General features: G+C 34.4%; 1 protein-coding gene across 5 annotated transcripts in view; it reads right to left on the bottom strand.

Annotated features, from left to right (window-relative positions):
- The window catches only part of TBC1D23 (TBC1 domain family member 23), a 37131-nt gene that overhangs the window by 20253 nt on the left and 2910 nt on the right, over nt 1-13968 (bottom strand). For 3 of the 5 annotated variants that reach the window (XR_015704663.1, XM_087757116.1, XM_087757117.1), the window contains exons 2-6: nt 9213-9343; nt 8354-8465; nt 8021-8126; nt 4995-5199; nt 1777-1900 (exon numbers count right to left, since the gene is read on the bottom strand). Coding sequence is in view for 4 of the 5 variants with exons in the window: in XM_087757116.1 (XP_087613242.1) it covers nt 1777-1900; nt 4995-5199; nt 8021-8126; nt 8354-8465; nt 9213-9259 (594 nt within the window). In the remaining variant the exon portion in view is untranslated. The remainder of the gene's footprint in view (nt 1-1776; nt 1901-4994; nt 5200-8020; nt 8127-8353; nt 8466-9212; nt 9344-13968) is intronic. The other 2 variants (XM_009466699.2, XM_009466700.2) reach the window with 1 other exon arrangement.

Genomic DNA, 13968 nt, shown 5'->3' with positions numbered 1-13968 from the left:
AAACAACATTCTTTTGATTTTTCACAGTACAACCAAGCTAATTGAACATGGTTGCACATCAGTTTGACAACGTCACTTACTTAACATAACATTATGATGCTTTATGGCTGAGTAATTAAACATTTGTAAGCAACAGAAAATTTTCATTACCATTAACAAACTGTTTGCCTGTTCCCATGTTCCCATTTAAAAATACATCCTCTCTGATATGCAAAGTTCCAAGTGGATAAAAGAAAAGGTAGGAGCTTCTTTTCATACATGCCAGATAATATTTGCTATCACATCTAACTCAAATGCATACCAGCTGGCTTCGCTGGGGTCTTACTGAACTTGCTGAGGCATACAAATTCTATATCAACAGAGATGCAGCTTTCAGAAGCTCAGTACCTGTTTTTAAACACTATCATGGAATATTTCAGCACTTCCTAGTACACTTTTATAACAAAAGGTAAGAAGATCTATCCAATTCTGAGTCAAACGCAACTGAAGACAAAATGTCCCTGAACAACAAGGCAATGACAGGTCTCTGAATGTTGCTTATGTATTTCTGCACATTAGAAAAACCTCTATATAGATTAAGTTTTTTGACAGATGAAACCAGGAATTTTAATTTAATCTCATAATATAAAATGACCTTTAAGATTTTTTTCTAACATTGTACACCAGAAAGCATGACATTGAAGACTGGCAACTACACTAGCTCACGTCTATTCAAAGGGAAGATTTTTTCCTGATGAATCACTAAACTTTTAATAAGCAACTTCAAAGAAGTTTGTGCTTACTAAAGAAAATTATACATATAAAAAAGGGAAATTCAGTAGTAAAAAAAGACCTGATTGCTCTTTTGAAGGCTGACAACTGGCAAAAGGCAGATTTTGAGAATATGGAAATTCTGGACACATTTTAGTATTAAAATTGGCAGCAGCCTAAAATAATCATCTTAAAAAAAACAAATACAGACCTCGCAGTTTAATAGTTCATTTCAGTCTTATTTCTTTAACTGAAAGTAACGGAGTTACAAAAAATTTTACAAAGCCAATGGGTATGAAAGAAGAGCCTAGAAGAGTTCATGGGTCATAAAGTCTTCTTTATTAATTTACAGACTTTGCCTCTGCAAGCACTGTTATCATGATTTTGTATGGCATATACATAAGTAGCACTGAAACATGAGAATTTTGCCGCTTTATGTTGTAGTCCTGCTACACAAACTTTATTAAAAAAAAAGACTGAGGTAAGTGTCTTTATAAATACCCCCAACATGAGGCAGTTTTAAAGTTAAGGTGAGGAGGAAATGACCAATTCTTGAAGAGCTGTAAAATATATGTGCCTAAATTCTAAAAGGCATAGCACCGTATGAGGCAAATATATCTATTAGCATGGAGGTTTTTAAAACTATTAGTAATTTGACTTTAAAAGACCTGTTAGGCTGATGTTTATCCATATCTACAACCATACCACTGCCCACTATAAACACTAACATCACAGCTTCTTACTCTTTGAGTATGTCAGTTGCTCTCATTCTTACTTATTCCAAGTATTTCCTAACATCAGTGGCTCAATTAACATCCAGAACAATAAAAATGTGACATTAACAAGACCTCATACCTTGTGTTAAACAACTGAAGACAAAAAGCCCACAGTATATTAAAACATGCAACTTATTTCAATATATGCAGTTCTAATCTCTTCTACTACTCTTCCATAAACTGGGAACATGTACTTAAATTTTAACAGAAATTTATTTTTCATTATGTTTCCCTACTTTCACTTTATTACCCAGTTGAGTGCATATGAGTCTGGAGTCATCTTCTTAGTATCAAGAAAGGAGCAGAGTTCAGGCTCATGGTACTGAAGAAGCAGTCTAAATAGATGAAATGGTCTTCCCTTCATAAAACAATCCCTAAAAAGTAGCAGTGAAAATAATCATAAGCCACCCATAATATTTCAGTTGTCAGACTTACAGTAGCAATTCTTTGTTAGGTGTGATTATGTTGTTTCCTATATTGTTCTTTTAATTCACAGGGACTGATCATGAAGTCAACTTGCCTTAAGAGTTAAAAACTCAAAAACCAAAACCAACAAAAAACCCACAAACACTGAAAATGCCACTATGTTAATAAGGCAGGAGAAAGAACGAAAGACTGCCAATACTTGATAGAGTATATAACACAGAAGTATTTAAAACAGATTTAAATATCAAAACAAGGCTAGCAGGTACCAATGTTGTTAACTAAAAATAGAATTAAAAAAAATATATAAATCATTCTAAATATGGCAGCCAAAGGAAATTTAAAAGATGCTTATTTCATACATGACTAACAATTAAATGTCAATTCATCAAGCAGGAAGTAAATGAGTATTTAAAATGAAGAAATAGTTGTTTAGACATTAGGAACAAATCTCAAGTGTTCAAAAACTTAAGTAAACTTATGTGAAACTTGACACACAGATCGCCAAACACAATTATCAGCCTAACTTTCTTAAACAAGGGTATGTCTGTGGTGGTGAAACGGAAATATTCGCAGCAAATTATATGTGGGGATTCTTTTTTGAAATTAATCAGAAGAACTCTGACTTCCCATTAAGTTAACAGGACAAAAAGTGTGAAAAGAAGAAAAATATTCTATTAATGAATTTAGCGTAAGAATCTAGACTTGCAAATCACTTTGTTTGAATGGTTAATATGGTCAATTATTCCAGTCATTCATTCATTCTTTACCACCTTTTAACATTAAGAATGGATATATACCCAAAAATAACTTTAAAAAGTGGAACAATGTTGTTTAGACATTTCACTTAACTGTTTTGCTCAGTAATTTTTTTACTTCTGGTACCTATCATAGTAATAAACCCTTATTAAACACCCAGTTTAAAAACAAAACAAAACAAACAAACCTAAACAAAAACCAACCAACCAAAACCAGTGCCTCCAAAAAAACAACAAAAAAACCACTTTTCAAGAATTGCGAATTCCTGTACCCATCCATTACTTCCTAGGCTAGAAGCCCCATGGAGGCAGCAGGCTCAGCCATCGGAAGGACTGGTAAAAAACAAAAGCAAAGCAAAAACAATTAAAAAAAAAAGTTTAGCTAAACAGAAATAAATTGCCCCAGAAACTAACCTACATTTTACTTCAGGAGAGGGTGGGTTGTTGCTGGGTTTTTTTGTGTTTTTTTTTTTTTCCTTTTTTTTTTTTTTCCCTTGGGGGGTAGGGTGTGTGTGCAGCTTGGGTTTGTTTTTGTTTTTTTTTTCTGTTTGTTTGTTTGTTTGTGTTTGTTTTTATTTGTTTGTTTTTATTTGTTTGTTTGTTTTTTAACCAAAAAAAGGAAACTATTTGCTACCCTCTGTTAGAGGTAACATTGATGTAATGTAAGCAGATGTAATGCGCTTTCCTCACATAGTCCCTGAAAAAAGACACACTTTCATTATCCACTTGCAGCTTTTTAACTAGTTTACTACCTTACAAGCTTTCACACAAATAATTGTCTGCTCAATTGCATATCTGAGATGGTGTTTACTTCTACTTATGGCCCAAACAAAGAATCCTAACGACCTACGACTTCCATATTAACTGTTTGCTAATTTTGTATAGTTCAGAAAACTCACCATTCTAGAGGAAAGGCAGGAGGAAAAGACAGACAGGTATCCACAGGATACTTTATACCAAAAGCCTTGAGAGTAACAGTGTTTCCAAGGAAAAAATAGCAAAACCTCCCTCATCTAAAATAGCCTGTTATGGTTTTTTTCCCCCTCATTCTTCCTTTGGCTTGCTAGAGATGCTCTTTAAAAACAAAAAAAAAAACAAACCAAAAAAACCCCAACAAACAACCAAGCTATAATATGGTGCAACAGATTATGCTGTACATTTCCCTCATCTGTTGTCACTATTATGTTAGAATAAATTCCCAACAAATATTTCATGATGGTTATAAAACATGAGAAAATGTGAATAAAAAGTGCATGATTTAAAAAACAAAAATAGCAAAAAGTTAAAAATAAAACTTTTCTCAAATAGCAATGATGGGCCAGCAGCCAAACATCAAATCAAGACCAAACTGAACTAAGCGGAGATTTGCAAGCCTACTATAAATTGCCTTTCTATGCCTTTCATTATCCAAGAGAGAGAGACAGAGAACAGTCTACATCTTGTTGAAACACCACTTAGGTTCTTACAAAGAAACTCAAATACTAGATACTCTGAAAGCCTTCTATGGCTGAAAGTATATGAGTTACTTGACCACACCACCACTACCCCCAAACAGTTCACGGACCCCAACAGTATTTTAAATCAGAAACGGACACAAGCTGAGTCAAGTGACAGGACTGATAAACGTTTCCTGCCACCACACAAACGTGAACTTTTCATATCATGGGCACACATCCAGTAGCTGGGCTGGAATCTCCTCTCCAGGGAATCAGACTAAGGTTTTTAATTACAGACTAGCCATACATTATTTCACAAGGTCTTAATCAGAAGAACCTGTAGCCTTGCTGGAGTGTCATGGTGCTACTCCAACATAAATAAAAATTATTTTAGTCAGAGCACCTATTTTACAGCATGAAAAGCTCCAAATTAATATTTTTTATTAAAAAAAAAAAATCTAACAACGTAAAAAAAAAAATCATTTCAGTCCCAACTCAGTAGAATACAGGGAAAATATCAACTACTTCTTCTAAAGCCTAGATTTTGAGGCTTAATTAGTGCTTATGAAGTACTTTGAAGTGACAGTGATAGAAGCATTTTAGCTATCAAAGATGCTAGGAAAGGAAAGAAAAAAAATGCTTTCACATAACATATGTGAATTAGAACTCGATCGTCTCCTGGACTTCAAACCAACAGGTACTGAAAGATGGTTCAATTTATTATCATATGAAGGAATCTGACAACTTTGCTACAAACACTGCTACTCTAGCTGAAACTAACATGCACATGCTTTCAGAAAATACTTTTAATGCCAATAAAAATAGTACACAAGCAAAAGAAAGAGTTTTACCTGGGAATGAATTTATTCATGATAGCATAAAAGCAGTTGTACAAATCACTGCGTGGCAAATGAAGGTGCACCAGAGGTTTGAGTAGATGTATCCAGCCGAGGCAAGAACTGTATTTAACATTGCGTGATTTACAATAAAAAGTAATAACAGACTCAATATCCAGAAGTAATACTGACTTCTCCTCTTCTGGTACTGACAACTGGTCTGAAATAGGCACAGCAATATAAACCGTATTAATGGCCTTTCGAAGAAATTGAATGTGATTATTTCACTGCACAATCGCACCAATAGGGTCTGCTTGGAAAAAAAGAAAAGGCAATAAAAACAGACAAACAAAAAACTAGCAGCTTGGATTAAATGCTTGCAGAAAGGCATCCAAAAAGGCATCAAAATACAAGTCATTTTACAACCCCAGTAGGATAAGGCATTTAAACAATGTTTAAATATCACAACAACAGGATTAAAGAAGTTTGGGTTCTCCAGGATCTATACGAAACAAAGAGGCAGACTCTTTTAATGCACAGAATGCCCCTCTTCTATTCCTATTGGATATGCTCAGCGTATAACTTATGCTCAACTCTACAACAAGTTAATTTGAATTTCAACACAGATCAACCCACAATACATACCTCCAATTCCTCAAAAGTCCACTGACATGCAAATTTATGAAAATCAGTAGTTTGAAATCATCTAGGCTTACAGACTTAAATTTTAGTATTAACATATAAATCACATTTTTAATCTCTACTTCAAAGTAATTTTCTTAACAAGAGTTTAAATTTGGGGTTGTTAGGGTAACTATAAAATGAGAAATTATTTGATTACTTACAACTATACCTGGCTTTTAAATTCAATTTGGTACTGTTGCTAATCAGAAGATACACTAACCATGAACATATAATCTTTTATATAATGTAGTACATTGTTTCAAATTCTTACAAATGTTATAAGGTACTGAAGAGTAAAGATGTCCCCTATTTAATGACAGACTAATTCTGAATCCATAATTTATATTGTTGCATTTGGATGAAAACTGGCACAAAAATTTGGTACAAAACCAGTTCTGTAATTAAGGTAGCAAGCTAAACACTTCTTAAATATTGTCATTATTGAGTTTGATACATACACAAAGCTTAGGTTTTCATTAGTTCCAAAGCATCTTTCTGCACAGACTCCTACTTAAAAGGCTGACAACACTTCAGAAGAAGCACTGGCATCCACCTCACTTGAGGCAATGAATCTAAGGCATACTGAAATGTCAACATCATACCCCAAATTATGCCTTCCTCCATGTGATGAAATAACTACTTAGCTTACTTACAACTAAATACACCGGTATTTATTATACAGATTGTAGTGAAACCAGACTTTTGTGTAAGTTCATACAATGTTCAGTTCAATATTAAACACCTTTTAAGATTTTTTTAAATGAAAAATGTAATATTAAATACACTTATGAATTATATATTTCAGAAATAAACTTGTTTTAACCTACTTAGATTGTGCCAATTTTACTACAGCTAAATCGATTGACAGTAAAAGAAGGAATAACCATGTTATGTCCTGGACGGGGGAAGAGATGCCTACACACTACATTAATACAGTGGCATTAAATTTCTAGCGAACATTTTTCCCCCTCAATTACAAGAAGCCCATGAGTCTCATTACTGTTAACTAAAGTTTTTATTACTGAAGTCTTTAATACTTTCACATCAAAGCCAGTCAACATTTGGCATTTCCTTTCCTCTACCTCTCAGGAAAATAAAATAGTACATAAAACTCAAATGCCATCTGAAGATTTACTTTGAATTTGGAGACTACTTGCTTTGCTAAAACATTGAAATACAGAGATTTAATCCAATCCAAAATTGAAATCTCTATATAACCTTCATTCTGAGTAACTTCACATTTATTACTTTAATCGGTTTAACATTGTTACATATTACAAAATATTTGCTATAAAGACAAAAGGAGAACTAACAGACATTAAAGTGCTTAATTTTGTATGTTATGAATACTAATTGGGATGTTTTGCCACCTTCCAGAAAACACACTGTGATTAAATAACACAGTGGAATTTTGTGCTCCCTTTCCTTTACAGGACAGAGAGAGAAGGAAAATAAGCCCGACTAGATTCTAGAGCTGGAAAATGTAGAACTGCATTTTAAACATAGCAGGTATGCGTGTATGCATGCATGCAATAGTTCTGTTCTCTGCCTTGACTTTCAATTGTGCAAGAATAAATTAAAGTGTGACAGGTAATAAAATAGAAGATTATCTTATTGATGCCAGTAGAAGAAGTATCCTAATTTATGAGTCAGCACTCACTCCATCACCTGATTATTGATACTAACGCTGTTGCATGGTGTCAGGGATTTGGCCATTTTTGTGATGAGCTGCCAACCAGACCTTGTGGCAGCTCCTTAGAGACATACTGGAATATTATTTCCAATGTCCTGGCAGCATCTTGCTTTCACAAACACAATGTTTCATTTTTGCTGAAAACACTATTAAAAAAATACCTTTAAAAAAATAGTCTTTAAAGTCCAAAATGTTAAATATATTTCTTCCCTTAGATGTTATATGCATTTTGGTCCTACACCAGCTTTTCAGATTAAGTACCAGTCATTAGACAATTAAAAACTTGAATGACACTATAGAAAGAGCATCTGGTTTAAAAGATGGAGCTTGGAAAAAAAAATAAAATTTCTTTCAACTCCTAAAGCTTTCTTCCAACTCCTAAAGCTTTCTTCCCATTCAGCTCTGACCATGCAAACTATCACTTACAAGCTAATACTTTAAACTTCCATGACGTCACCCATCTCAGAGTCAGAGTACTGATAGATAAGACACTACTGTTTCCTTACAAGTTCTTTCTGATTTTCTCTGCCCTCCCATCTTCCTCCTCAAAGCTTCCTCCAAAATGCAAACATCATTCAGGTTCTTTAATTCAAATAATAACGTCCTAAGACAACCAAGAGTACAGAAGTTTTCACATAGGTGATCTAAATGGAATTGAACTTACCAATTAGCTCTTGGCAATCCTTATGAATTATACTCTGTTCTGGTAGGTCTAAAGAGCCATCCCAGGATGCTAGGCTGTCCCCCTTTCCTACAACATTAAGTGCAATCTGAAAACGAAAACAGAAAACCCTCTAAACATTTTAGTATCCTCTTGTAGTTACCCAATTATTGAACTTAATGAAGAGGAATATCCTTAAACTGAACCAACATACATGCATATTAAAATTCCAGTATTACATCTCTTCTGCATAGATGCCTGGTAATTAAATAATTTACCTCAAAATGAAACACAACTTCAAGTATTTCCTGCTTCTTGACTTAAGCTCGTATTTACCTTCCAGACTTTGGCCCTCAGATCAGCAGGTAATTGCCTGCCTTGAATGATGTTTCTCACAGTTTCAAGATCACAGCCTCCTTCTTCTAGAGCGTCTGCAAGATCTTTTTCCCTATAATAATGATACATAATGTGTTTATTGAAAATGAATTATACAATATTTTTCTATGTTTATCTATTAAATAGATGTAGACTGGAAGCTACTATCAGGTAAAACCCACACATGTGTAAAGATATATTATAAGACAACTTGCCAATTACTGAAAATAAATATTTGCAAAATGTTATTTATTCCTTTCTTTTTAAGGCTGCTTGTTCAAGTTCTAATTCCATTCAATTTATGAGAAAAATATGAGAAAAAAATAAGTTCAGAGCATTTTTTGTTTGCTTTCATGAAGCGGCAACATTGCAAAATGTATCATAAAAATGCAAATTTAGTTGTCATTTACAACTTAAGAGATACACGGGAAATTTTCACACACACACAATGCATTCAAAGCAAACACTACACCTAAATTAGATGGCAGAGTTCTTTAAAATACTACATGACCTAGAAAACAGAAAACTTATTTCAACCGTTTAGAACAGTCAGCTTTTAACGCCATCTTTCCCTGAAATGGGAAAGGACCTTTTAGTCAAACTCAGGTTTAGTTAACTATTAAGTTCTAGTACCGTAAGTGTAGACATGTGCACAAGACTAAATTAAAACATATGAAAATGTTAATAGTAGTATAAAAAGTAGCAAAATTCACAAATTCACAAGACAGTCAAACAGTAATGATACTTTAAGTTGCCACAGTAAGACAACAAAATTTCATAAGCATTACAGGTAAGAAGGTATGCATTCAGAAATTATTACTTTACAATCTCTTTGATAACTTCTGCAGACTGTTTCAACGGTTCCATGCTGTCAACAGCGAGAGAATCACATCTGATGATTTCAGGAATTTCAATATTATGTAGCACAGCAGTGGCAAAACACCAGATTCACTGGAAAAATAGCAATGGCAGTGATACATAGGTCCCGTAGGCAAAACTTCTCCCTTTCTGTATCCTCTTCACTGTTCTCTACTAGCTCTGACATATGCCTTAAGAAAGGCTTTGCTTCATATACCCGAGGAGTTAAACACACACCCAGGAGGTTTATAGCCAGAGCAAAACATAGAATGCGATTGTTTATTCAGGACAGATACTCCAGCAAGAGGCGTTCCTCATGAACAACACATCTATTTATACATGTGTAATAACAGATGTTAAAGTGTTATCAGTACAATTCTCAATTAATCCATGTTACATACTATGTAGTCAATTCCAAATACCCATGGAAAAAAGAATGTCAGCTGTTGAGCTCTGTCTGCTTCTTTAATTTGCATATCTCCACAACTCACTCTTTGATATAAAGCTTCTCAAGTTTGGTCTTCTGAAAGCTTAACACACAAATTTCTGATTTTCTAAATACCACCCTTTTTGATAGATTAAAATCTCAATCCTGTAAGAATGTATGTATATACTTAAGAATAAGCAATAAGCTAGGCTTACTTAAGACTTCTCAAAGTATTTATAAGTTTGCAGAGTAGGCATTTTCCTTGGATTGTATCAGCCAGTTTCTTTGCCAGTACTTTTTGGTAGCACTGTAAATCATATTTCAAACATACACTGGGGCACAATAGTCTGTTTTCCTCAAGTAATTTTGCGAATTTGGATAAAAGAAAGTACAGTCTACAAAGAGACTGACTTGCCTTGTTTTCTTGTATTTTTAGTATTTAAAAAAAAAAATCCCAAAGCCCACTTATAGAACTACAGGCTGCACGGGTGAATATCCCCTTCCTGAGACAGAAACGGGGGTGGAAGAAATACACAAGCACACTTGCGCATCCATCACCTATCCTGTTGTAAGACTGTGTATATAACAATCAACACTGGAAAAATTAAAACCACCAAATCAGTTCACCCTGAATAAAAATCAAGTATTTCCAGGACATTTACAGAAAGAGACCTAGCACTCGGCAGAACTGCATGAACTCTGGGATGATCTAACTTCAACAGAAGCCAACATCAAACATCAGCTGAAGAGAGCTAGATGCTCTTAGACATATTGCAGGTTTCTGTGCACACCATGTATGGCAAACAGACTAGAGAGCAACAGCTAGCCCTTGAATTATAGCACACAAAATATGATTAGTTGCTATAAATATTATCCAAGTATTCAATAGGCACATGGAAATGAATGCAACAGCTCATCCACATTGTATTTCAGGTGGAAAGGTCTTAAATTGCAATACTTAAATTTGGTTTCTATGCCCTCCAAATAAAATTAAAAGTAATTTAATTAAAAAAAGTAATTTAATATATGTGAAACAACACTTAAAAACACATCTACACCAACTACAAAAATACACCTGGCCAAGAACGTTTCACAGACCCATGAGCACTAATTCTACAAGTTACTCATACCTAATATTCACAGCTTAAAAAACTATGCATGGGTTAACATCAAGATCAACTTCAACCCGTTATCTGTGAATGCGCGCTTCCTCTGTTTGTTTGATAATATATTACTATTTGCAAAATCTTATTCACAAGTACTGTCATCCGCACTTTGTACACTGTGAAGATGACGGGCAAATGCTAGCTTTATTACTTCACTTCAAAAAGTAAGAATCTGATATGCCCATCTCCCACATGAAGAGACACGATGCATTACCACATTGAGTTAAATGAAATAACAGCGGGAGGGGGGGGGAAAATTGCATTATTCTATTTATGATTTAATTAGCTATTCTTTTCCTCCATCCACTCCCAAGACTGTTCACAGGCTAGAAGTGAGGACTTCTCAAAGATTAAGAAAAATTATTTTCTAATAAATATTCTATTCACGCTAACTTGCAAAGTGATTTTGATACTTTAACACATGTCCACCGGCTGTGTTTTACCTTATTTCAGTCTGTGCTATAAATGTTCCAGCAAACTGCTAGCAATCTGGATCCTTGTCTTCCATGAGTTAAGATCAGCTAGGAAGTTTCCTGTTCATATGGACAGCAACTATTACACTTACTTTGGAAGGAATGCAGCGCTCCTCTTTATAGGCAAACTCCTCCAGACCCGAACATCCTTCTTTCTGCTCTACCACTGCCTAATTGTAGACACTATCCTAAATTTTGGTTAGATGTGTACAATTCCAGCCTATACCCAAGCCATGGCCCGAAAGGTTAATTCCCACAAGACATACTGTTCTAAATCTCATAATGCACAATGCTGCTATTAGTGTATCTGGAGCAAATTTCCATACTTACACAAGGATCTCTGAAACTCATGCCAGTCCAGTGACATATTATAATCAATAGGTAACTACTTGCACAGACATTCAACATGATTTTTTTTTTTTAAGCCAAAACAATTCACATCTGACAGCGAGCTGGAGGCAATAAAAAAATTGATCAACTGTTGGGACTTCAGCTTCATTTTTTTTTAAGTACTATTTATTTTATTTATATATCACTGAGGTAGTTGGTAACAGTAACATAAATATTAATGAAGAGATTAAGAAATTGTGGGGATGTGAACAGCAGGGAAAAGATAGTAGGAACTGTTTTGATGAACTACAAATACATAGGAAAAGACGTATAATATGAAGAAAACTGTAATCAATCAGTAGATTACAATGCCTGGAACGTATCTGCTAAAGTCATTATGTTTGCTTATTTGTTATTAGGAAAGACAAATCCCTTCGAACTGCTTCTTCCAAGTCAAAGCGCGTTTTTGGAAAAAAATGCTTCAAAAGTTTAAAGCTTTAATTTGTGATGGGCACACTTCTAATACTAATTTATTATTTTCACAGGCCAACAGGTATCTTCTACATGTACCAAATTCATTATCTAAAACGCACGTATCAGTCCAAAACAAGATGATCAGTCTTTTTCCATATACACTGAATCTACTATGACACACCTGCCTGTTAAAGATATTACTCAGTGGCCTGAGAGAGGCTTAAAACACATACTTCCACTTCGATTATACTGCTTACCAAACTGCTTCCCATATTCTGACCATTGACCCAATGCTGGTGTAACGCTTGAAAAGCTGCTTGGATTATTTTCTCCCACACTCCTCAAGGGACACACTGATCATAGCTGCTCATGATATGCTCTAGCAGGCCACCACCACTTTCAGTGTAGTAGTATTCAGTAGTATTTCCTAAACATCTTCACACATCATTCCTGTTTTCCCTAAATCAGAAGCAAGGCTGCTACCAGCTTGAACCCTTGCCAAGAGTACAGTCAGTTTTAGTTTCTACAAAGTCGCTGTCTCCTAGAATATCAAACACATCCAGTCTGCAAGTTTTCACGTATTTCTGATAATTGTAGCATGCAAAGAGAAAGACAGGCACATATATCACAATGCTGCCATCACCATTATGAGGGCTGCCTGTACATATCCATGTTAGTGCCAGATTGGACTAATTTAATCTAATATATTTTTATTATTTTTGTTGTAAGCATTTTAAGCAAAATACTTGAAAAAGCTCACAATAGCATACAGGTTTATAACATGCAGTAATTGCAAATAAGCTTTACTTAAAAGAAAACTGGGCAAGTGAATAGTGCTCGTGAAAATTTCCAAAGTCAATGGCTAATAGAAATTTATTTTTATAGTCAACATTCTACCTTCCCACAGCAAAGAACACAGCTTCCCACCACAGAAAACTATCTATATAACCCCCCCCCCCGCCCCTCGCTTTTATATAACCTAGTTACTCTGATTCCTACTTCTAATTTAGGATTCTTCGACTACCGGAAAAAAGCCTCAACAAGAGCTACATTAAATCGAAGTAATGAGGAGTGTTTGTTCTCTATTGAAAACAAACAAACAAAAATCAATCCCTCACATTTACTTCAAAATATCCATTGTATTCAGAACACCATTGAATATTCTTTTTTTTTTCCCATGGAATTTTGAGGAAAACAGTAACTCCCTGACTTTACCTCTATTTTTTCCTCAAGTGTGTTAATTTTGCAGTTAACCGCAAAAGATTTTTTTGTTCGTGTGCTTTCAGAGGAAATACCATGGCTCCAAGCACTAACAAGCCAGATTCTGAGCACAGAAAAAAGATATATGTACTAGTTTTGTCACCCTGTTGTCTGAAACAGCTGGAGTGTCTTTTGGGACCCGTAAGATGAATGACTCCAATGCAAAGTTAAATGCACAGGAACAATTCCATCTGTGGTTACAGTTATATTTAGTCAGTTCAGGTCTTAACTTTCAAAGTATAGATCTTAAAATAAAAAATACTCCTTGATCAAGTTCCCTGAAGCTTGAGTATTAAACAAACATCTGCAAAAAGTTTTTAGAAATTAATTCATAACTGTTTATATCTTCATCTGTTTGAGAACCTGAACAAGAAAAATTAAGTCCAAATCATTTATTTCCTTGATAATCAAGGAGAGAAAAAAACTATAACTTCCAATTACAAACATTTTAACTAATAACGGACCAGTTTGTTTGCATCTATACATTCTATTGACTAGATGTACTATATTGACTAAAATGATGGTTAAAATAATCAAATAAGCAGACAAAAAAAAAGAAATTAAGATTTTACAGCACAGCTTGAAAGC

Source organism: Nipponia nippon, unplaced genomic scaffold (genome assembly GCF_047370975.1).
Source record: "Nipponia nippon isolate SJK-2023a ecotype South Korea unplaced genomic scaffold, ASM4737097v1 scaffold_2, whole genome shotgun sequence".
Taxonomy (NCBI): Eukaryota; Metazoa; Chordata; class Aves; order Pelecaniformes; family Threskiornithidae; genus Nipponia; species Nipponia nippon.
The sequence above is the reverse complement of the archived record's forward strand: the minus strand, read 5'-3'. Positions and strand labels throughout refer to the sequence as shown.